Source organism: Aplysia californica, unplaced genomic scaffold, assembly GCF_000002075.1.
Source record: "Aplysia californica isolate F4 #8 unplaced genomic scaffold, AplCal3.0 scaffold00238, whole genome shotgun sequence".
Classification (NCBI taxonomy): domain Eukaryota; kingdom Metazoa; phylum Mollusca; class Gastropoda; order Aplysiida; family Aplysiidae; genus Aplysia; species Aplysia californica.
In genome coordinates this window covers 696,693-720,532 of record NW_004797508.1, presented here as the reverse complement: position 1 = coordinate 720,532, position 23,840 = coordinate 696,693, and the positions used below count along the sequence as shown (strand labels likewise).

At 44.0% G+C, this 23,840-nt stretch overlaps 2 protein-coding genes across 2 annotated transcripts in view; one reads left to right on the top strand and one right to left on the bottom strand.

Moving 5' to 3' along the window:
- LOC101847879 (COP9 signalosome complex subunit 6) overlaps positions 1-21,269 on the bottom strand; it is a 46,287-nt gene extending 25,018 nt beyond the window's left edge. The window contains exons 1-5 of the mRNA XM_005100172.3: positions 20,841-21,269; positions 4,821-4,952; positions 3,562-3,650; positions 2,082-2,144; positions 1,308-1,355 (exon numbers count right to left, since the gene is read on the bottom strand). Coding sequence (XP_005100229.1) covers positions 1,308-1,355; positions 2,082-2,144; positions 3,562-3,650; positions 4,821-4,952; positions 20,841-20,997 — 489 coding nt within the window. The 5' untranslated portion in view covers positions 20,998-21,269. The remainder of the gene's footprint in view (positions 1-1,307; positions 1,356-2,081; positions 2,145-3,561; positions 3,651-4,820; positions 4,953-20,840) is intronic.
- Positions 21,270-21,627: 358 nt separating this feature from the next.
- Positions 21,628-23,840, top strand: part of LOC101847661 (2-acylglycerol O-acyltransferase 2) — a 24,135-nt gene continuing 21,922 nt past the window's right edge. Inside the window, exon 1 of the mRNA XM_005100171.3 lies at positions 21,628-22,091. The gene's annotated coding sequence lies outside the window, so the exon portion shown is untranslated. The remainder of the gene's footprint in view (positions 22,092-23,840) is intronic.

Here is a 23,840-nt window from a genome sequence, read left to right as displayed (position 1 = left end):
GTTTTTCATTATTTACTTTCTTGGCGTAATTTGAGATTATAAATATATAAACAATTGTCATCCCCACCCCAAATTCAATATCTTTAATTTCAACTAGTTCTAAGTGTCGGGGTGGGGGTGGGAGTGTAGTTCAGGCGAGTGATTAAATTAAAAGCCATGGGATGCTGACAATTTACTTTGTCGGTTAAAATTGTTTGTAAGTTCACGCCTTTATTCTGCGTCCTTAAATAGTTCAGCATACCGCGACCCCAGTGCTTTCTTGTCGTATCTTCATTTTTAATACTAATGAAAACAGTTCATTACAAAATGTGAGCCCAAGAAGATGTCACATTTTCACTGTTAAAGCACTGAGGTAGCGAACGGTCTGGACTAGGCTATTACAGCCATCTTCGTCTTGCACCAAAACCAGCGAAGCCTCTCGCTTCCTCCACGGTCCAGAGTTCAGAGTTCACGCTGCGGGCGGGGTGGATTAGCCGATTACCGCCTCTACCGGTCTCGCTGCTTGCTGCTGGCGAGCGGTGTTGCCCTACAAACGCGGTAGTGAGGCACAGGTGATTTGCTAGGTTGTGAGCAAGCAAGTGTCTTACTGTGTTGCGGACGGTACTGTGTTGCGGACGGGATTTGAGACTTGACAGCCGTCCGCTGCAAGCAAGCCTTCGATTAATCGAGCAGACTCCAGCGCAGTGACACTGAGCGGGGTCTCTCTCTCTCTCTCCCCCTCTCTCTTTTTCTGACGTAAGTGGCTTCGCGGCGCGGATTGCAAGCAGGGTGGGGAGGACGAGGGGGTCTGACTTGAGTGGCTTCACGGATTGCAAGTTGGTGTGGACTCAAACTTATCATGCTGGTGATTTGATTTGATGATTTGACCTAGTGAATTGAGGCTTGTGACTTGAACTAGGGACTTGTGACTTGAACTAGGGGCTGCAAGCACAAGTGGTTTTGCTACCGGGGTACAGCTCTAATTCTCATGCAACTCATCTTCTGCGGGCCTAAAGAGTCTTCCCATGATGTTGGTCGCAGAAAGGTTGAATGGGCTATGAGTAACTGTGCTGCTCAGCGTGTGATACTGAACAACAGAAGATTACTCTTGGTGGTCATTTGACGTTTTTTCTTTTTTTGATGAGGAAGACAAAACAATTGTTGAGCAAGCAAAATTTTCCAACTTTAACAAAAATATTTCCACATTTGATACTAATGCATTTAATTTTGACCTGAGTTTTCACATATTCTCCTTCAAAATATGACTGCGCCTACTCCTAGAGCTCCTCAAATTTTCCATTAGGAAATTTCTGTTGTCTAAATCTTACCTCTCCCTTGAGTAAGTCAATCACAGATTCATATAATGAAATCGGCAACTGGGGAAAGAAAAAGCACTATGTAACAACTATCAGACACTGTGAAAGCCACAAACACATAATTCATCCTAGCTTTGAAATACATCAGAACATAAGTAACTTGGCCGAATATGCAACTTTTGAGGCTTATTACCAGTAATATCAATTTTTAAAATATATTGCATGCTTTTTTTTTTTTTTTATGCAAATGCTTCAAAATAGATTATTTTTCAAAATCATAAGATTCATTTTGACTCAATCATGTCAAACAGCAATCATCATCATGTCGGCTGAATAAAAAAGATTCTATATCATTGGACGAGACATGAGCCTTATCTTAAACGTGATTTTTCTCCCTTAGTACCCTTTGAGGCCCAGAAACACAAACACTTCAGTGACCATCCCCTGTTGAAAATGCCTTCAGTTGGTGAGACAAGATATAATGAAAAAACAAATGTTTTTCGTATTCTTTTGTAAAAGTAAAGGAAATTGCCTCATATAAATACATTAATAGGAAATATACTTTGAAAAATTGCTTCTGTATTATAATAACCTGCAACCTAAACATGACTCAACAAGTCTGTCAAAAAGACAAAAAACAAAATTTGAAAAGTTTGTGGCATTGCAAAGTTAAATGGAATGGGGGCACCGTGCCCTTCTATTTCTGATTATAGTGAAAAACTGATCCCAGTACTCTCTCAAAAGACATTCTTTATTCTGAGATTCTACTTGCCACCCTACACTTACGTCAGATGTCCTGGCTTGGGGATTGAGCTGTAGGAACACCGGGCTCTCATTGATCGAGAAAAACTGGAGAACATTAAAAGAGCAACATAGTAGTAGGTTTAAAAGAACATAAAAATTCCTCTATGAATATTTACACAAAATTGTTGACTTCAGGGGTAAGGACACACAAGAGACTTTCGGAACGTAATATGTTACACGACAACCCTAGCTAACTGTACTGTGGCGACCAGCAATGGCATGTTTGTGAAATTGTTCTGTATTGGTGTAATATTGTATAATTATGTATGCATTTATGATTGTATTTATGTATCATGTATGTACGCATTTCTAATTATGTATTTACCTATGTATGTTTGCCATTGTAACCCACATTTCCCAACACGGACCAATAAAATGTTTTAATTTGTTAAAAGAATCAATTAAAATTTATAGTAGCAAAGTTTAAGTGACAAAAATGTCCTATCTTTTTTCCAAATGTGAGAGCTTAAGTCCTCATCAATAAACAACACCTTCAGTACGTGACACTCTAAATGACAGTTGTTCACAATGAAAAATTTACACTGATATTCTTTTGTTTGTTTTTGTAAAGTGTTTTGCAGCGCTAGCAATTGCAAGGTCATATGAGCGCGCGGGACACACCTAATATTTTCAGTTGGTAGGAAATTTTGAATTTTGTCCGGGTGGCGGCCGAAGCCTACTCTTATCGATTTTAGACCACCAAGGGATCTTTAACGTGCGCAACTTACACACGAGCCCTCCGAGATTTTACGCCCTTGTCCGAGAAGGCTAGGTGTAGATCTTTCCTACCAGAAGATCAGGGGTGTGGCTGAAAGACAGCAGTAAGAAGAAGCGAAGGAGTAGCAGTAGAAAGGCTGCAGAAAGAATCAGGAGCCCAGAGGAAGGGGCAAAGGAGGTGAGGGAGCGGGGGCAGAAAGAGGAGACAAAAGCAGACGACAGAACATTGCTAGAGAGCAGGAAATGAGGTGAAAGGAGACAAATTTAGTAAAGAAAATTTTTCGGTCGCTACCCGGATTCGAACCCGGGACCTTTGAATGAGAGGCCAACACTTTAACCTCTAGGCCACGAGAGCCCCCACTGATATTCACATTACAAGTCAAAATATACAAACTTTCAGAAGTAGATAAAAAAGACTCATTCATGATGAAGATTTTTTTTAAAAATTGTTTTTTAAACCACCATACTACATGATATAAAGGGTTTTTAACCTCTTCATCGCCAGGGGATGTACATTCCTACTGTCAGCACTCATTTTCAGCTAAGTGCTTGTTGGCCAGGACAGCAGTTTTATATCTCCGCGATAGTGGACTCACTGTCTAGATCTACAACTGCCTGACATCGGTCAAGGTGAAATGATGAAGAAAAGAAAAAATGGCGAAAAAGTCAAGATATTTCTCGCTAGCCCATCCTTGATCTCAGATACAGAACAAACTGAAGCCCACAACCATAATAAAAGTCAAACCTGTTTGTGAATCTTGATGTCTGAATCTGTTGGTCCATCCCCTGTGGAATACCATCCCAAGAAGTCCATCTCACTGAAAACTTGCTTGACTGGAATGAAATAAGAAGCAGTAAAAACATTATTACCGTGACAGATTCAGTACTATTAATCTTTACATGCTAATCTTTCAATTAATTAATACTGCAACTACTATTATTAATTATTACCAAGAAACCCAGTACTGGCGGTGGGGTGTGTGTGGTTGTAACACATGAGCCATTAAAAGACTATAATGTGCCTAATCAATTTTCCCGACAAGTTAAATATGATCTTCAAATTCCATCATATCGTTATATCATTAGACTAGAAAGAAAATACTTTATATACAGTCAAACCTGTGTAAGACGGCCACCCATTGTCAAGGAGAAAAGTGGCCGTATAAGACAGGTGGCCGTCTTAGGCAGGACTGATCAAGATGAAGAAAACAAACCATTCTCATCTGAGGTCCCAATCGAAAGTAGCAGCATTGTTGTTGTTTTTGTTGTTGTTGTCGGTATTTTGTTTGTAATTTTTATTTTGTTATTGATTTTTCATAAGGGTGACAATAAAACGAAATGTATCAGACGAGGAAGACCGAGTGGCATGTTAAAACAAACACATGGGTCGTCACCAATCGGAGAACGAGCGATGCTTCTGTCACAAGTTCATGTTGACATCCTTTGTTACTTTGTTACAGACTGGGTAAACAGTGACCACTCATCTCACTTAGGATTTGTGCATGAGTTCTGGGCGGGGCTTATGGGTTATGAGGGATCACACGCTTACCTCACCAGAAGCTGAAAATTGGAAGCTATTGGTCAACAGTGGGAGGGGCCTATGCAACATGATCAGTTGGAAGGACTACCTAACAACAACGACAGGGGATTGAATTATGACGGCTCGCCCACAACGCCAAGGGCCAATGCACAATTTATGACAAAACGTAATGGAGTCACTAAGGTGGCTGTCTAAGACAGGTGTTATTGCTTATTGTGATAGGGGTTGTGTTTAAAAATATGGTGGCCGCGGCCGCGTTGAACAGGTGCCCGTTTTACATAGTTAAATTATATAGAAAAAACGCAAAGGGGGAAATGGAAAGAGTCCGTTTGTACAGGTGGCCGTCTTATAGAGGTGGCCGTCAGGGCAGGTTCGACTGTATATATAATATGAAAAGTGTTTTAATATTATGACAAAAAAAGCATATATTAAGATATTACAGGAAAAATACGGACGGTACTCACACTGGCCTTCTTTCAAGTTGTAGTATTCCATGTCAATCACAACATCACCATTCACCTCATCAAACAAAAGTTCAATTGAGTTCATGATTTCAATCTTTCGCCCTTTCTGTTGACCAATGACTGCACCCAAAACTGGAGAAATAAGAAAATCAAATATAAGAGGAGCACATACACAAAAAAATGTTCCATTGATGCCATAATATATCTTGAACAGTTCTTGCCAACCTGGGTTTGTGTCGACTAGTGCTGTGCGATTTTGAATAAACAAAAAATCATCGAAGCTTCGAAGCATGAGCTCACTATTCATGACATTCGAATACCTCCGTCGTATGTTTTTTTTTCTTATATATTATGATAAGCATAAACCCAGCCCTAAGTGCCGCTATTCTACATTCGCTAGCTATACACTGCGCCGTCGAATGGTTTTTTCTTACATGTGATAAGCCCAGATCTAATTTCCGCCATTCGAAGAGTCGTTGAATCGTATTTTCTTATGTGATAAGCCCAGATCTAACTTGTGCTATTCACAGCACCGTTGAAAGGTTTTTTCTTATACAACGTAAGCCCAGATCTAACTTCCGCAATTCGAAGTGCTGTCGAATCGTATTTTCTTTTTATGTGACAAGCCCAGATCTAACTTCAGCTATTCACTGCGCCGTTGAATAGTTTTTTCTTATATAAGATAAGCCCGGATCAAACTTCCGCAATTCGAAGCGCTGTCGAATCGTTTTTTCTTACATTATTGTGATAGTCCAGATCTGACTTGCGCTGTTCAACGCCAGTCACTGAGCGCGCATGTGTTGTTGTTGCATATCCGCAGACAGTGCAACGGGTTGACATCACGTCACCGTTCACAGCGTTTCGAATTTCGAGTAGGGTTAAGGGAGCTCATTGCGACAGCTAACTTCATGGAAATAAACATTCACTGCGCTTCAAGAGTCAAGTGCCCTTGCTTGAGCTGTCCATAGAGTGATGAGTGAATATTGAATAGTTAGAGATATTCTCTAAAGGATTGTTTTATAACTCATGTAGGCTCCTCTTATCACTCTGTCTCGTAACCATCAAATTAAGAGTATTTCTGTATATTTATCTTTATGGTTTTAGATATAATGAGCTCCAAAATAAGGAGTCCAAAATAGAGAAAAAATATTGTTTCCATGGATACGGCGGCCATATTGGATTTTGTTGACATGTATTACTTAATTAATACCGCACTTATTTTTCATGGAAATAAATTGGGTTTTTTAAAAATGCATCTTAACAAACAATAGATCTACACATCTGCGAGATGAATTTTTCCGAAACCTGCTAGAAAATTTTTTATGAATTTTTTCCTGAGGTAGTACAGTAGTCTCCACCTAAGATCCCCGTGCTCGAGAGCAAGGAAATGAGGGATCTAAGCCGACGAACCCAGGGGAGAAACTACAGTGACCCATGTTAAGGTTCACAATCGGTAAAATGGTCTCCCTCCACTCTAAACTAAACTGACTTGACCCCTGGGTAGGTTTATGACATACGGCGTGCAAAGAGTGGTCAACCTTGATAACCTATCACAGTGCAAAGTGCCATGAGGCGTGCAATTTTCACTTATCCTACCATGAATCTCAAGATCTAAGCTTATCCAGTTGCCCCTCCCCTTTACCTGCCAAAAATTTACAGCTTTCCATCTGTGACCGAGTTCCCCCGCCTTCGTCGTTATGCATCATTAGCTTGTGACCACACCAAATAAAATTCAGTCTGTCACGCAAATTCGGGAATAGAGAAAACTGTAGCAATGGTCATGGAAGAGTTCATAGTTCGATGTGATCCCGCAGAGATGCCAACAACAGAAAACCGAAATAAGTATAGGGAAATATGAAAAATGTATATTTTCAGGGGAAAATGTGTATTCCCCACAATCAGCCGACCAACTAGTAAAATGTTCTGGGTGTCCAGCAATATTTCCTGAAAAAAATGTACTAGCTCACCAGCTCGAAAAAGGGAGCACACACGCGTACAATATACATGTATCCAGTCAACAACATGTCAGTGTTCAGTGTCATACTGGGGTCTAGTTTGACTTAAGTATTTCAGTCTATTATAATATTTTCCTCTCATTTTATATACAAAATTAATCCTGCTTTGAGCGTTCGGAAGGGCCTAGATAAAAAATTTCGACTATCAAGAACCAGTCTGGGTGTCATGATTCATATATTAGGAAACTCTGATCATTGCATGCCTCTTTTATTACCGAAGTACAAACCTAAATTAAAATCTTCAAAGCCAATTTAAAAAGTTGTCACCATCTGGAGTGAAGAAAACAGGTAGAGCCTGAGAGGTTGCTTTGAATGTACGAATTGGAATGTTTTTAAAGATTCATGTAATAGTATATATATATGAATTATGTGAGACTATCGCTGGTTACATCAGGTTTTGTGAAGACCTACATTCATCTAAAAAAGAAATTATCTACTACCCAAACAACACAGACGAAGACTATGACAAGAGCAAGGAAATTTTTGAGGTTAATGTTAATGAGGTCAAGATCATGTTTAATCGTCTGAAAGCTCACAAAGCGAGTGGACCCGATGGAGTAAAAAGTTAAATTATTAAAATGTGTTCTACTCAGTTATCTCCCATTTATACTGATATTTTCAATATGTCTTTGAAAGAACGAATAATACCACTCTCATGGAAATGCTCTGAAATAATTCCTGTTCCAAAGAAACAATCAAAACAAAATTAGAACGACCTAAGACCTGTCGCTTTAAGTTTAACATCAGTCCTCAAGAAATGTTTAGAAAAACTGGTTTTTAAAGAACTGAGAAAATCAACAGAAGACATACAGGATAACATGCAATTTGCCTATCGTGCCAAGAGGGGCGTGGAAGATGCCATTCTCGTGTTCTTAGATAACATCTACAAACACATAGACACACCAAGAAATTACTGCAGGAAACTTTTTGCTGATTTTTCATCCGCATTCAACACAATCCAACCGCACAAAATGGTTTCAAAATTAATTAACAATTAACATGAACATAAACAAGAACATTATAGCTTGGATTCTTGAGTTCTTAACCAATCGACCTCAATATGTAAAATTAAATGGTGTAAAATCCGACCTAATATTCACGAACACCGGTGCGCCCAAGGCTGTGTAATCTCCCCTGTCTTGTTTACGCTCTACACCAACGACTGTACTTTTGATAACAAAAACATCAAACTAATAAAATTTGCGGATGATTCCACTTTACAAGGCCTTATAACAACAAATGAGAATGAATACAGGGACGCTGTGAATCTATTTACAAATTGGTGTGATAACCACTTCCTTATACAAAACGTAAAAAAGTCAAAGGAATTAATAATAGATTTTAGAGTAAAAAAAGACCAATTGCAACCACTATTTATTAAAGATGAAGAGGTGGAGGTGGTAAGTTCTTACAAGTATCTTGGTGTAACAATTGACCACAAACTTGACTGGCATCCCCACGCTGCTCTTGTGCATAAAAAAGTAAATCTCTTAAGGAAATTAAGAAGTTTCCGTGTTGACAATAAGATTATGTCCCTTTTTTACCATTCTATGATTGAAAGTGTGCTATTATTTTGTATTTGCTGCTGGGGTGGGAATTGTAAGGTGAAAGATAAAGAAAAATTTGACAGAACCATTAAGAAAGCCAGCAAGATCTCTGGATATGATTTTATAAGAATGGATGAAATGTATAATACCACACGTATAAAAAAGATAAAAAGCATTATAAACGACCCGTTACACCCCTTTTCCACACAAATTGTAAGATCACGCAGCGGCAGATATGTACCTCCAAAAACAAAGAAAAAGATATATAAAAGAAGTTTTTTACCATCTAGCATAAGGCTTTTGTCAGAACGAGGTTGCTCTTAGAGTATGTATCTGTATATAACTCCAAAGGTCTAGTATTTAAATTCATGCATGTGGTTGAATGATACATTTGATGTAAATGTACATTTTGTCAGCTTTACTTCTCATTTCATATTGAATTTTAATAAGAGTAATATATATGATTTAACTTTTAAAAAAATGTATACCTGCATGTGTTTTTACTGTCCTGTACAGCCAAGGAAAATTTCCCTCTGGGATAATAAAGTAATATCTTATCTTATCTTGTCTTATTATGAACTGACAGACTAAAATTATTGCTCAAATTCAGAGAAGAGCAATAATTTGAATGGCTCAAGTAGACCTATTCAGTGTGAGAGTTGTAACAATTGTGGGAGGGCGAGATGCAGTGACACTGAAAATCTGCCAGTCTTGAACAGAAAGCTACAACATATACTGTAGGTATAATTTACTATCACCCATCCAATTAAACTGAAACGCGAACACTTTATTTCAATAACACAGACTTCCAAAGTATGAAGGGTCCCGATTCCGCACACGGTCTGCACCAACGCACCCTTTGCAGAGAGCTCTAATCAAAATTCTGAAATTTGCTTCCAAGTTTTTGTCCTCTGGCATTGCCTTCACCGCTGGCAGACTTCTCGGTGGTAGCGAAAGTGAAAGTAAATCTTGACTTTCCCGAACAAGCCTTGGTGTCACATAGATTCGTCTACACTTCCGCCTGCCGCTAGTTCGCGTGGAAGTGAAACGTACTCTCAGACGGGGAAAAGCTGAACGAATAATATAATAACACAATCGCGACCGGCAAAAATGAACTTACAGACCTTTTCGGACATAGTTTTCAAATATTCCAGTTCTGCGATACTGGTACTATTTTGACAAAAGATGGGACTTGAGATAGATCTAATTAGGTTTACTCGCCCATGCTGAATCTCGTATTGTTCGCATTCCAGGATGCGTATTTTTTCATGAAAAGTCGTATTCACGTATTTTCGGCAAAAAATCATACTAAAATATGTAAAATCGTACTGGTTGGCATTTCAGATGAAGATTGGATGAAAAATGGTGGACTTATTTAAAAATTATTCCATAGAAAAACCATGTTTAGAGAAAACGGGGTATAAAGAAAAATAAAAGATTGACTTTACGAGGACATGGTGCTGACAAACATGCCCGGTATAGGAAGAAATAAGGCTTTAGGGGGTTCTTATGCCATGAAATAATTGTAAGAGAGGCTGAAGAAGCCGAAGCTAAAAATGCCTACAACTTAAATTTAAAATACATAGTTTTGAGCCGAATCGGGACTTTTGGGGTGCCCTGCCCCCCCTCCTCCATAATGATTTATGCCTGCCAGTGACAATGCATACAGTTCTCCGGTACACATAGCCTTGTGGCTTATACGGCCCTCTAAAGTATAGATTTAGATCTAATTAAACGGGGTGCCCACTATGGAAGGGATCGGTGGATCGGGCCAATCGCCCGACTTGGTCGCCTCAAAAACAAACATGTTTGTTTACAGTTTCAGGCTACAGAGCACCCCGTATTAGTATGTTCATCGCCTTGATAATCGCTCAGCTGGACCGCGTCACTTTATTGATCGATATCTTGGCCAAGAGACGCTCTACGAGGTCAAGATAACTTGCAAAGCCAATGGTCACTATAAATAACTTTGACCTGTGATTTACTACCTCATTTTCAATAACGAATACTGAAATTTTCCATTGAAAAAGGTCAGCATCTCTATGCCCTTTATAGGGTCTGCGCTCCTCCCGGTCCAAGTAGGTCAGCCCTATATAGGGCCTGAGCACTTCCCGGGTAGCCCGGTTCACACCCTTATATAGAGGGCCTTCGCGCTTCCAGGGTTAAGTTTGTCCACATGTAGTGCCCGGTTTGATAGTTTATAATTATCTGCCGCCTACAAAGCCTAGCCTAGCTTTTTACGTGAAGTGGAGGGCCGTCGTACACACAGCCTCGATACTATGAGTTATTGGGAGGGGCGTGTCAATGGGAGCACAAAACACACCTCCAGTCTCTAGGCCTACACATCACTTTTTAATTCCAGTGCTTCCACCAGCTGAAGCTGAAAAGTAAGGAAAATTCTGCAGGGGGTCAGGGGGGCCGCATAGGCCCCCAGCAGGGTCCAGGTACAGCGTCCCGGTGGGGGTTCAAGGGGCGAAGCCCCCTAAGAAAATGAAATTTAGTGCTTTTAGAAGGTTGAAAATGGCATTTGGGAGCCTGTTTGAAGAGATTGCCTACAGCCCATAACATTTTATTTTTCACCAACATTTTGTCTTTTTTTATTTCTTCACCAACATTATATCTTTCCATTCTGGCAATGTTTAAAAGCAGGTTCCCCTTTCATTGCTACTATAATTCAATTCATTTGTTGTCGCACCATTGATAGCAGGCAAACCTGGGAATAATGAATAGTTAAATACAGTTGCACAGCGTATACCAAATTTTTTTCTCAATTTTCACGTCTGAATGTCGCCTGTCACAAACTCGGATCATCACTTTGAATTATTTTTGATTTTACCTATCCCATCCATAGTGGGCACCCCCGTATCAGCATATTTCTTTCATCGCGGCCCTTATTGCGTTCACGTGCCATAGATTCTTCGCATTGATAATTTCTTTAGAAGATCTAGACAAATTTGCAAAAAAAAAGTTTCTTTCTCTGACCTTAATTTTCTGTCGAAGATCGCAAGTCAATTTACTTGATCAACGCGCAGATTTTACATCCACGGCAACAATCCGAAGATAGACAGAAGGAATGAGTGAATGATAAAAAGGAGGAAATTGGCACAAAAAGGTTTGCCAGATTTTGATCCATCTGCAGGTAAAAAATGGACTGCCGACCAACCTGCAATGAATGCATGGGACATAGAGGAATAATGGCCGATTGCAGGAAATGCACAATCTGGCAGGTTTCTATAACTTTAAATTGTTGCCAAGAGAATTACCGTAAATATCCATAACTTATATACAAGACGATATGAAGGCTAGTACGGAATTTCGGCAGTCCTGCGCTGTCGCAGTTTTTTTTTAACGGAGGGAGTCGATAATGATGGAGGAACAAGAACGGAACTGGCAGAAAGTACGGATTTCCGTAAAAATACGGAAGAGTGGAAGCACAAGCACTGAATTCTCATGACATGACTAATGTTATAACTTAGGCGATTGTTATTTCCATTTGCGTTGATCATAGCTTCAGGCATGTATGTTTCGCTTTGGTCCCTAACCCTGGGCACTCCTGTACAATTGCGGTCCCGTTTACATTAAATCACACTAGGCTAGGCCTAGAACAGAGTACTGGATATCGATACTGATTTAAATAGTAGGCCTATCGACGTTTTTTGTTTTATCAGTAGATCTAGCCTACAAAATGAGCAGCAAAATGTCACTAGTTTTTAACAAGGCAAGGGGGGGTAACCCAAGCACCCCTGACCTAAACAAAAAAAAAGGCCGGCTCTATTTCTCCGAATGCTCGGGAAAATAAACTTGAACTCTATTTCTCTGAACGGTTTCTGTTCTCGAGATTTGTTGACAATTTGTGAATGGAGTGGCCCACGCATGCGTGTGTGTGTGAGTGTGTGTGCGTGTGTAAGGTACGAACGAGGCGACAGGCGTGGAGGGAATTTTCTTGTCTGCATGAAGGATTTTAGTTTTTGCTTTAGGGGTGACTAAATGCAAAATAGGTTGTAACTGCCAAGGTCGAGTAGTCCTGTTTTCTCGTAGTAACTTAGGAAGGCATTTTCAAGTGAAGTATAGTCCGGGAATGTTGCCCCAACCACAACTGTGAATATTCAGACATTTAAAAATCTCAAGATCTAGACTAGCTCTAGAAATTTGAATTCAATGCAAAAAATGCTTCTTCCCAGACCTCGCAGAATGGCAGAACGAGAATGAAAGATGACGGCCAAATCTCGCAAATAACCAAAAAATCTTGAGAACGGAAACTATTCGGAGAAATAGAGATCAAGTTTATTTTCCCGAGCGTTCGGAGAAATGGTCACATCGAAAAAAAAACCCATGGAGGTGGGGTTTCAGGGGGGCATGAATTTAACCATGATTTGATGTTTTGCAATTAGTAATTAGGTTTGATAGGCTATCTATCCATATCCGCATGTGCATCAAAAAGTAATCGTTTAGAAACAAAAGTAGGGCCTAATCGTCGGTGGTAGTTCCCCAAACGGGAACAGCAATTGTACATGAGTGCCTAACCCTGAAAAAAAGCAAATCGGAATTAAACGCAGGAATCTTAACTCTTGTCCTGCGTCTGTGCCAAGATGCGAAATTCATCTTATCAGCAACCGATCACGTCGGACCTGCCGGGCAGGCCGCCGGGGTCACTCAGTGTGTACTGTTGGTGTACAGCGCGCGCGCCGGGAAAGGTGTGTTTTCGCCATGAATACCGTGGGAGTGTGTTAATCGATGATTAAATAACGCTCTATCTTTCATAGCTTTCTATTTATGAAGTGTTACAAACACATGAAGACAAGCTGATAAGACATTACGAGTAGTTACGCCCATTCGAATAACCTTTCTGGACGCTCTTGTTGTTATGAATGACCTGAGGTTCGAAAGGGGATAATATAATAATATCTATTATAGGTCAATTTTCGAATGTTTTACACTCAAATTGTTCTTTGTACCTGCACAATGGTATTCAAAACTATCAAACAAGCTTATTTTTTATCAGGTAGTATCATTTCATACAAAAGCAAGCTCGAAAGATTTTGTAGAGAAAAATGGAAGTCTTGTTTCCTGATGTCTAAGTGGGTAATTTCTATAATTTCATTGGACGAACATCTAGAGCTACCAACTTTGCGTGTTTTGAATGAGACGAATGCCTCGATTACGAACCAACGCAGGCGGTTCTAGAAGAAGGCCACAAAAGCACACAATGACAAACACAATCACAAGCAGACTGACGCACACATACTTGACCTACGAGAATGGGGATCCGACTCGAGACCCGAATTTCACGTAAGAGTATGCGTGCTGCGCGTGCGCTGAGCCAGGGGCTACACTGATTGGGGACCAGAACGTAGGCGAGATGCCGAAATAGGCTTTTTTTGGGGGCGACATAAACCCGGCTCCCGCAGGACAAGGGTTAACAATCGCCATAATTTAGCCTACCATTTGACCTGTTTGACTTGTCGGCTGTAGAGATCTACACTACTTACAGTAGATCTAGTCTAGTACTGTAGTGTAGAGTCATTTAGGGTCATAACTGTTCTAGAGACTAACCGCGTCACCGCTCATCTGTTTGGGTGCGCAACCCCCGGTCTCCTGCTTTGTTTTGGATAAAGACGGCGAAAACGAGGTCACTTTCTGTGAGCATGCGCAGAATGCAGCTTATTTCACTTTCGTTTTGGAGGTTCCTGTCAACACACATGATTCTACGGTGTTGGAAAGTTTTGCCCCTTCATATTAATGGTTTTCGTAACCGGTATCGCTGAATTTACTAAGCGCTTGAGTAGTCGATTATTTAGCACATCTAGTTAATCAAGCTCTAATGTATCGTAGAATGTATACTAGAATCGATAAATACTATCGCAGGCTGCTTCTTATCTTAATGCCCAGGAACATGCCAGATAGGGTTGCCCACTGAAGCAGACCAAATTTGTGCAGTCCGTTTCAGTGCGCAATATCGGCTTTTTTGCTATTTGGCATTGATAGCGTGGCTTCTAGGCCCTTTGGCTGTTTTACTTATTAAGTTATTTCTTAATGACCTGCATTGTGCACTGAAACAGACTGTTTTCCTTACGTTTGGATGCATTATATTTAAATAAATGTCAACACTCTTTGTGACTTGACGTAGACTTTTAATAATCAAGCACAATGAAGACATACGTCAGACGATGCATGACTGGGACAGAAACGGAACAGAAATAAAGCAGATGAATACGATTGACAAATAAGGGAAATAATAATAATGGACACAAGGAACAGATACGAATGATGGCACATACATGTGGTCTTGTAGCTACCGAATGATATTCCTCTACGCCCCCCCAAGTCTTTGGAGTAGAACAGAAAAGACTGATGAAATGTCAAGAAATGATGGTGATACAACAAGGAACAAATGATTGATCAATGATCTGAATCAGAATAAGATTTAGAGTCAATTGGCTTGGGGCTCTGTCTGGCCAACAGTCTCGCCGATCGCCGAGGGCCGCCTGGAGGCGTGCTCACGCCTATGGGAGCATCTTGCTCTTGTATGCCAGGGGCGTTGTGCGGCTGGAGCGAACGTAGAGCACGCGGGATGGCTTCAGCCTGAGGTTGTGGAACCACCGTCTCGACAGCAGGGCGTGGATCAGGTGCTAGTTCTTGCCTGGATTCGGGGACAGTGGGCATCGATGGATCGTGTGCTGGGGGGTCCGGAACGCCAGCTGGTTGTGGTAGATCCGGGCAAGGAGAGGGCGGCGAGGTCACGCTGGGCTTGGCATGCCCGGGGGTGTGAACATTCTGAGGCACCGGCTGTGGTGGTGAGGTGCCACCCGGGATCATTGTCAGTGGTGAGCGTGGGACCACTGGCATGTAGTTGCGGAGGAACTTTCTGTTCCGAAGAGTGACGCGGCCAGAGCCATCCACTCGAACGACGTACTGGTCAAATTGACGTACTTCGACTACAATGCCCGTCTTGTCCCATTTGGTCGGGTGGGTTCCCGTTTGGTTCTGTATGCGCACACAGTCACCGACGACGAGTGGAGGTAAGATGCGAGTGTGCTCAGAGAGGCGCTCAGCGGTGCGCATGTGCCGGTTCCTCAGTGCCTCCTCTCGCGACAGAAGGGTTTCACGCCAGGTACTTGAGGCTGATACTTCCCTGGGTGGATGGGGATGAAGTCCCGTATTGGACGTCCAAAGATACACATCGCTGGGGATAGGTGGGTGTCACGATCAGGAGTGTTCCTGTATTGCAGCATTGCGCGCTGGAACTTGTCAGTGTTTAAAGATCCTTGTGCACCCGTGTTGTCAGTGATCAACCGTTTCACTGTCTTTACTCCAACTTCAGCGCGACAATTAGAGTGGGGAAAGGCGACTGAAGAGACCCTGTGGTGGACACCCCAGTTGCGAAGGAAGGTTGAGGTTGCCAGGGACGTGAACTCTGGGCCTCCGTCCGATGTCAGTTCATCACTGATGCCATACGTGACGAAGATGCGACGCAACGCGGCAACGAGGCCGGCAGATCCATGGGAGGCTTCTTCAACGATAGGCCAGTTACTGTACCTGTCGACTGCAACTAGGTAGCTGTGGCCTCGATGATGAAAATAATCCGCCGCAATACATTGGAACGGGTATGCTGGTGCTATTGGAGGGGTGGGAGGTGCACTCGGCTGGGAAGGTGCCATGCGGTTGCATGACTGACAGCGGGCCCGGACTTCAGTGATGGCCGGGGTCATGCCGGGCCAAAAAAACGAGGCCTCAGCTCGAGAGCACATTTGGGACACACCCTGGTGGGCAGAGTGTAAGGACTGGAGGACTCGCTCACGGAGCGACGGGGGGATGACTACCCGGTCGTGGTACAGGATGACACCATCAAATGTCGTGAGGAACTCCCGGAATTGATGGTATGGGCGAAGATCAGGGGACAGAGAAGCCCTGTCTTCAGGGAACCCATCCTCAATAGTGTTACTCAAAGCAGTCATTGTAGAGTCGCTGGATGTTGCAAGTCGAATCTCGTCCCAAGTCACTGACTTGATCACCTCAGTTGGAGCGAGGTCAGGTTTGGAGCATACCTGGTTGGTGTCATCCAGTTCCTGGGTGCGGATGGCAGAAAGAAAGTCGTGTCGCAGTTCAGGTGTCAAGGGAGGGTCATCAAGGAGCAGAATGGGAGCGGCATCATCAGGGAGTCTGAGAGTGTTAGGGCTGCCCACTGGTCTGCGGGAGACGGCATCGGCTGCAGCATGGCGTAGACCGGGGATGTGGACGATGCGGAAGCGATATCTAAGGGACTTCTCCTTGAGGTTCCTGAGGCGGGGATTGGGGATATCGTCGAGACACCGGTCCCCAAACGTCTTCAAAAGAGGTTTGTGGTCCACCGCCACGATCAGGTCGGAACAACCCAAGGTGAAATGGCGTGCTTTGTCTAGTGCATCAACCACAGCCAGGGCTTCACCTTCTATGGGCGCATAGCGGGACTCGGCTCCTGATGTGAATCGACTACCGACCAGGGTGATCTTCCAGCCAGTTTTGCAGCAAAATGGCTTTTCCGAAAGACATGTACAATGTTTCTGGAAGAGCCAGAAGCCTATGCCATCCTTGCTCCAGTCGGTGGCTAGGCAAGTTGGTTTCTTCTTGTCAAATATTTCAACCCCTTGGTGGATTTCGTTGATGATGGCCTCCTTTGACCATTCAAACAGACGGTCGAGCTCCTCTGTCCATTCGAGGCGTTTTCCCGGCTTCAGGGCTTCCCGGAATGGGAGCATGCGTTCGGCGGAAGCGAAGGCATAGGATACCTGATTGATGAGACCGAACCAGCTCCTGACGTCGGTGATGTTCCGAGGTGTGGGGAAATGTCGAATGGCCTCCAGGTAGCGGGCACATGGGCGCACGGTGGAGGGAGTTATTTCGAAACCTGCAAACTCAACCGTAGTTTTGGCGAATTGAAACTTGGATGGGTTGAGTATGATGCCATTGGTGCCACATAGGTCAAGCCACTTGATGGCCTGAAAAAAGGCTTCCTCAATAGAGTTTGACCACATAAGGGTGTCGTCAATGCATTTGGTTTTGTGGGGGAAGTCGGCGACGATCTCATCGAAGCGGCGGCTGTATCCATCCCCGGATGATATGTAGCCTTGGGGGGCCACGAGATAGCGATAACGACCCCATGGGGTGATAAACGTCGTCAAATGTCTATCCTCTTCAGCAAGAGCGATGCTATGGTAGCCATTCCACGCGTCAAAAACCGATTTCCTCGTGTGGGGTGGCACTTTGCGGGCCTGGTGGAAGGGAGACTGAGTGTGGTGTGTCTCCCGCGTTGCATGTCGGTTAAGCGGTTGGAGGTCAACCGTGCGCCTTGGTTTACCCGACTTCTTCGGACAGATCACCATCTTGTGGCACCAGGTGACTGGGGTGCCGACGGGGACAGGCTCGATGACCCCCAGTCGCACATCTTGATCTAGGCCGGCTTTGACCTCGTCTTGCCAATGGACTGGGACAGGAATGGGGGTGTGGTGGGCCACGGGACGGGCGTCAGGGTCCACCATGAGGTGGATGGGAGGGCCAGACATCATCGGTAGAGGTTGATGTTCGCACACGTTGAAGGCACTGGACCTGTAGTGATCTAGGAGCCACTGCTCCAAGCCCTCTCTGTTCTCTTCTGTGGCAGGAAGCGGGAGGGAGGTTGGTGGTGGCGGAGGTGGTTGGCGGTGTGAGCACCCGCAAGCCGGCTTGTCCTTCGAATTGATTGCTGCACTGGTGGTGCCAATGGTCGGAAAGCTAGGAGGGATTATTCCCAAAGCCACACAGGCTTGCTTGCTTAGGAACACCCGACCAGTGGATGTGGTGAAGTACACCATCTGGTGAGTCACCAGCTTGGTGTTGGACGGAGATGTACCAGAAATACGAAGGGGAAGGGCTCTGATGATGTCAATGGCCCCACGATTCGCAGCTGTCATCTTCATGTTGACAGGGAGGAGATGGCGGCGGGTGAGGCTCATCCTAGTCAAGAGTGCTACGCCCGCCAGGCACGACTGGCACCCAGTGTCTGCCATAGCTTGGTACTTGACGGGAGAGGTGCTGCCTCTCAGAGATGGCGGGAAGCCGAGAGATTGGGCGTCTGAAGGCACTGCCTGGATGGTGACATTCACAAAAGGCTGAGGGTCGGATGCTCGCTTCTCCCATGCCCTGCAAAACTCGTTGTATACATGATGGTCTAGGGATACAGAGTGCGCATTAGACACCGGTGTGGCGGAATCTGCACCGCATAGACTGTCAAAGGCGGCAGCAGAGTCATCCAGGGCATTGGTGGGGTTGCGATTCCGTGACGACTGTCGGCAGAGGTTGGCGAAATGATTGGATAGGCCACACCTGGTGCATCTTTTACCAAATGCCGGACACTTCTTCATACATTCCTGTCTACCATTCCCATGGTCCAGTTTTCCGCAGTAATTGCAGGGGAACGCTTGGCCCTTACTGTGGAACAAGTTGCCCTGTGTGCCGAGCTTCTCACTGCGCTTGTAGGAGCTTGTGGCCGCTGCCGTGGTGTAGGAGCAGCTTTCAACGAGGCGACTGGCTGACCTCTTGCCACTCTCCTTCGCCTCCACGTAGCAGAGTGCATCCTCGAGGGACATGTCCTGCTTTGACTCACCTAAGATGTCGAGTCGGATCTCCTCATCAATTAGACCTCGGATGAGGACGTCACGAATCATCATATCGCTATAGTCCACGCTGGGTTCGTGGACATCTGGAGGGCACCTAGGGCATTTTATCTTGAAGTTGCAAACCCCAGCCTGGCCCCTGAGGCGGGCGGCGAAGGCTCTGACAGGCTCGTCCCGGTCTTGCTTCATTTGATGTAGCTGTACCCGTGCTACCATGATGTTTTCCTGGCGCACCGCCAGGCTCTTGATGTTCTTTAGGACAGTGTCCTCTTCGCTGGAGGCTAGGGCGCCGAATGTCCTAGTGAGATCCTTTCGTAGCGACTCATCGCAGCACTCGAGAAGCTGGAAGACGATGTCTGCACCAGTGAGGCGAGTCGCTTGTTTGTAGTCGGCCCACCGTTGGGTGAAGTATGACCACGCCTCGCTCGTTCCGGATGCAGACACGACAGGGCGTCGCACTTTCTCAGCCTTGGCTGCCGCAGTCGGTGCATTCGCTCGTGTTGCATGGGCTGTGGTGGCGTGGATGTCAATGAGGCGTGTCAACACCTCGGTCGGCGTAGATGCAGGCCACTCCACGTCGCAGCCCGGGGCAGGGCAAGGGATGGTGGTCATGATGTATCTCTTATGTCTTCATAAATAAATGTCAACACTCTTTGTGACTTGACGTAGACTTTTAATAATCAAGCACAATGAAGACATACGTCAGACGATGCATGACTGGGACAGTACGGAACAGAAATAAAGCAGATGAATACGATTGACAAATAAGGGAAATAATAATAATGGACACAAGGAACAGATACGAATGATGGCACATACATGTGGTCTTGTAGCTACCGAATGATATTCCTCTAATATTGCCATTGGGAGATGATCAGTTAATGATTAATGTATTCATGTCAAAATTAATTAATAAATGGAAATAATTTAATCTCCAAAATGTTCAATTTCTTCTTTTCATGTCTTTTTCTTCTTTTTTTGTCCCTTTCCTTTAAGAATACTAGTCTAGGTAGGTATAGTCTAATTCTTGTTTTCTTCTTTCACCTCCTTGTCAGCCTTGTGTTCACAGCAACTTTCTTTTTCAATTTGTTCTTTTCTCGTCTTTTTCTTCTTCTTTTTCGTCCTTTTCCTTCAAAAATACTAGAATCTAGTCTAGGTATAGTCTCTTGTTTTCTTCTTTCCCCTTCTTGTGTCCACAGCACCTTCTTTTTATCCATTATCAAAACACATACACACAGTGTAAGGAAATCTCCTGTTAGGGGGCGCACAGTTCCCAAAAAGAACACGCCTCATTGACCTTGGCCTTCCGTTATGGTCAGTACAGGAACTTCTTGCAAAGAAAAGAAGACAAGGCCAGGATAGAGATCCGAAGATGAAAAGTGTCAGAAAAGAGCTAGATCTAGATCTAGAAAATCTAGATCTAGATATAGATCTAGAGCTGTAAACATGGTACTATTGCGCACCCAACCAGACGACAAATGTTGCATCAACCAGACACACGTTACCAAACAAACACCACCATAACATATAGGAATTTTAAACTGCTGTTAAACTACAGTAATGCGCTACGCTACACCGTAGTATAGAGAGGAAGTTTTTCTAACTTCTGGTGAAAAAATCATGAAGATCGACCTGTAACTTCCAGAGATATCCACAAAAGATCGCTTACTGTATATCGCACCACAGGATTGACTCCCTAGTTCTAGATATAATCTAGATCTATAGAATCTAGATCTAGCAGAATTGTCATTGTCATTGAGGCTGATGAACAGCAACTCCTTACTTTTACCAAGTCTAGTCTAGATCTCTAGATCCTCTAGATGAACATACCTTGGGTTGGTTTTCCTTCCTGAGCTTTAACTCTTGTCCAATGCTCAGAGATATTCATGATGACAAGAGGGTGAAGGGCAACCGTGACACTACCCGTGGTTCCAGGCGATGCCATAACCCCTGCATTTGGTACATCTATTTCCATCTGAGTCGCCATTGTTTGAGAGTGAGGCGAGCTTTACTTAGGCCTATAAATACTTATAAATCTAGTCTAGATTTCTAGATCTAAATCAAAGGTCCTAAAGAATAAAGTAACAATAAGCTTGATTTGCACTACAACCAGATCTCTCTGTACGCCACTGATCATTTAAAGCAAAATTCTACTTTTCAGACACACTGATCCAAGTACCAGTGGCCACTTCAGGTCACTTCAGGGCTTCAGGGTCCACAGCCAAAGCAAGCCAGGCCAGCCAGGGGAATATTTTCTAAATTAACCAGGTAAAATTGCATCTGGAAGCTAAACGCTTTTTGATCAGGCCTATGTTTTGAAGGTAAACAAAACATACAAAATATGCTTTGTTAAAACATTTTGGGAAATTGATCTAATTTTTATTTACGATAATTTTAGTGGAAGGCCAAAAAGAAACTTCTTTTTATAATTTGGAAGATTTCTTTACACAAAACGGTGTTCCCCGAATAATTAAGCCCATGCGGCAGACGCAGGCAGAGTATTGACAAGGGAAGCTATTCTTAAAATATGAAACGAGGTAGGCTCATTGATTTAGGCCTTGGGCCTAGATGATTAGTTTTAAAAGGAGATAACTCTATGCTTCTACCTCATATTATAATTATAGATCTCTAGAATCTAGATTTTGGAATACGGAAGTACATGTATGGATCTAGATCTAGATCTAGATCTAGATCTACATAAGTATTCTTGAAATTCACTGATGAAAGATATAGGTTCTATAACTCTTGGCAAACTCTTTTTAAGGAATATTTTCTGTGGTTTTCCTTCATGTTTATCCTCGCCTTTAGAATTAGACCAAACAATAATTGTAGACCCAGCCGAGTGTACTCTGTCTCTTTTCCACGTCTGTGTAATCTAAAGGAAGCTACTCCAGTTAAAAAGAGTGGGGTTATTCCAGGTCAAGGATCAAAGGTTCAACACTGAATCCAGAATCAGTGAATTCACAAGATCACCACCTACACTTATTACTTGGGCGAGGTTGTGCACTCTATTTTTTAGTCTGAGAGCAATTTATTGACAACCAACTCAAAGAATTTGGATCCAGTATCCAGCCCACACGAGTGAGTGTTAAATCGCCAATAAGTTTTTTAAAAAATCATCTGCATTCTGTCACTGACTGTGAGTGTGAGGCTTTTGCCGCCTGCGTTGCTCAGACTGGTGATGTTTTTTTTTTGGCCGGCTCTAGATTTTCTAGATTTAGATCTAGAGTCTAGATTATATCTAGATCTAGATCTAGATTCTAGATCTAGAATATCTAGATTAGAGGAATATCATTCGGTAGCTACAAGACCACATGTATGTGCCATCATTCGTATCTGTTCCTTGTGTCCATTATTATTATTTCCCTTATTTGTCAATCGTATTCATCTGCTTTATTTCTGTTCCGTACTGTCCCAGTCATGCATCGTCTGACGTATGTCTTCATTGTGCTTGATTATTAAAAGTCTACGTCAAGTCACAAAGAGTGTTGACATTTATTTATGAAGACATAAGAGATACATCATGACCACCATCCCTTGCCCTGCCCCGGGCTGCGACGTGGAGTGGCCTGCATCTACGCCGACCGAGGTGTTGACACGCCTCATTGACATCCACGCCACCACAGCCCATGCAACACGAGCGAATGCACCGACTGCGGCAGCCAAGGCTGAGAAAGTGCGACGCCCTGTCGTGTCTGCATCCGGAACGAGCGAGGCGTGGTCATACTTCACCCAACGGTGGGCCGACTACAAACAAGCGACTCGCCTCACTGGTGCAGACATCGTCTTCCAGCTTCTCGAGTGCTGCGATGAGTCGCTACGAAAGGATCTCACTAGGACATTCGGCGCCCTAGCCTCCAGCGAAGAGGACACTGTCCTAAAGAACATCAAGAGCCTGGCGGTGCGCCAGGAAAACATCATGGTAGCACGGGTACAGCTACATCAAATGAAGCAAGACCGGGACGAGCCTGTCAGAGCCTTCGCCGCCCGCCTCAGGGGCCAGGCTGGGGTTTGCAACTTCAAGATAAAATGCCCTAGGTGCCCTCCAGATGTCCACGAACCCAGCGTGGACTATAGCGATATGATGATTCGTGACGTCCTCATCCGAGGTCTAATTGATGAGGAGATCCGACTCGACATCTTAGGTGAGTCAAAGCAGGACATGTCCCTCGAGGATGCACTCTGCTACGTGGAGGCGAAGGAGAGTGGCAAGAGGTCAGCCAGTCGCCTCGTTGAAAGCTGCTCCTACACCACGGCAGCGGCCACAAGCTCCTACAAGCGCAGTGAGAAGCTCGGCACACAGGGCAACTTGTTCCACAGTAAGGGCCAAGCGTTCCCCTGCAATTACTGCGGAAAACTGGACCATGGGAATGGTAGACAGGAATGTATGAAGAAGTGTCCGGCATTTGGTAAAAGATGCACCAGGTGTGGCCTATCCAATCATTTCGCCAACCTCTGCCGACAGTCGTCACGGAATCGCAACCCCACCAATGCCCTGGATGACTCTGCTGCCGCCTTTGACAGTCTATGCGGTGCAGATTCCGCCACACCGGTGTCTAATGCGCACTCTGTATCCCTAGACCATCATGTATACAACGAGTTTTGCAGGGCATGGGAGAAGCGAGCATCCGACCCTCAGCCTTTTGTGAATGTCACCATCCAGGCAGTGCCTTCAGACGCCCAATCTCTCGGCTTCCCGCCATCTCTGAGAGGCAGCACCTCTCCCGTCAAGTACCAAGCTATGGCAGACACTGGGTGCCAGTCGTGCCTGGCGGGCGTAGCACTCTTGACTAGGATGAGCCTCACTCGCCGCCATCTCCTCCCTGTCAA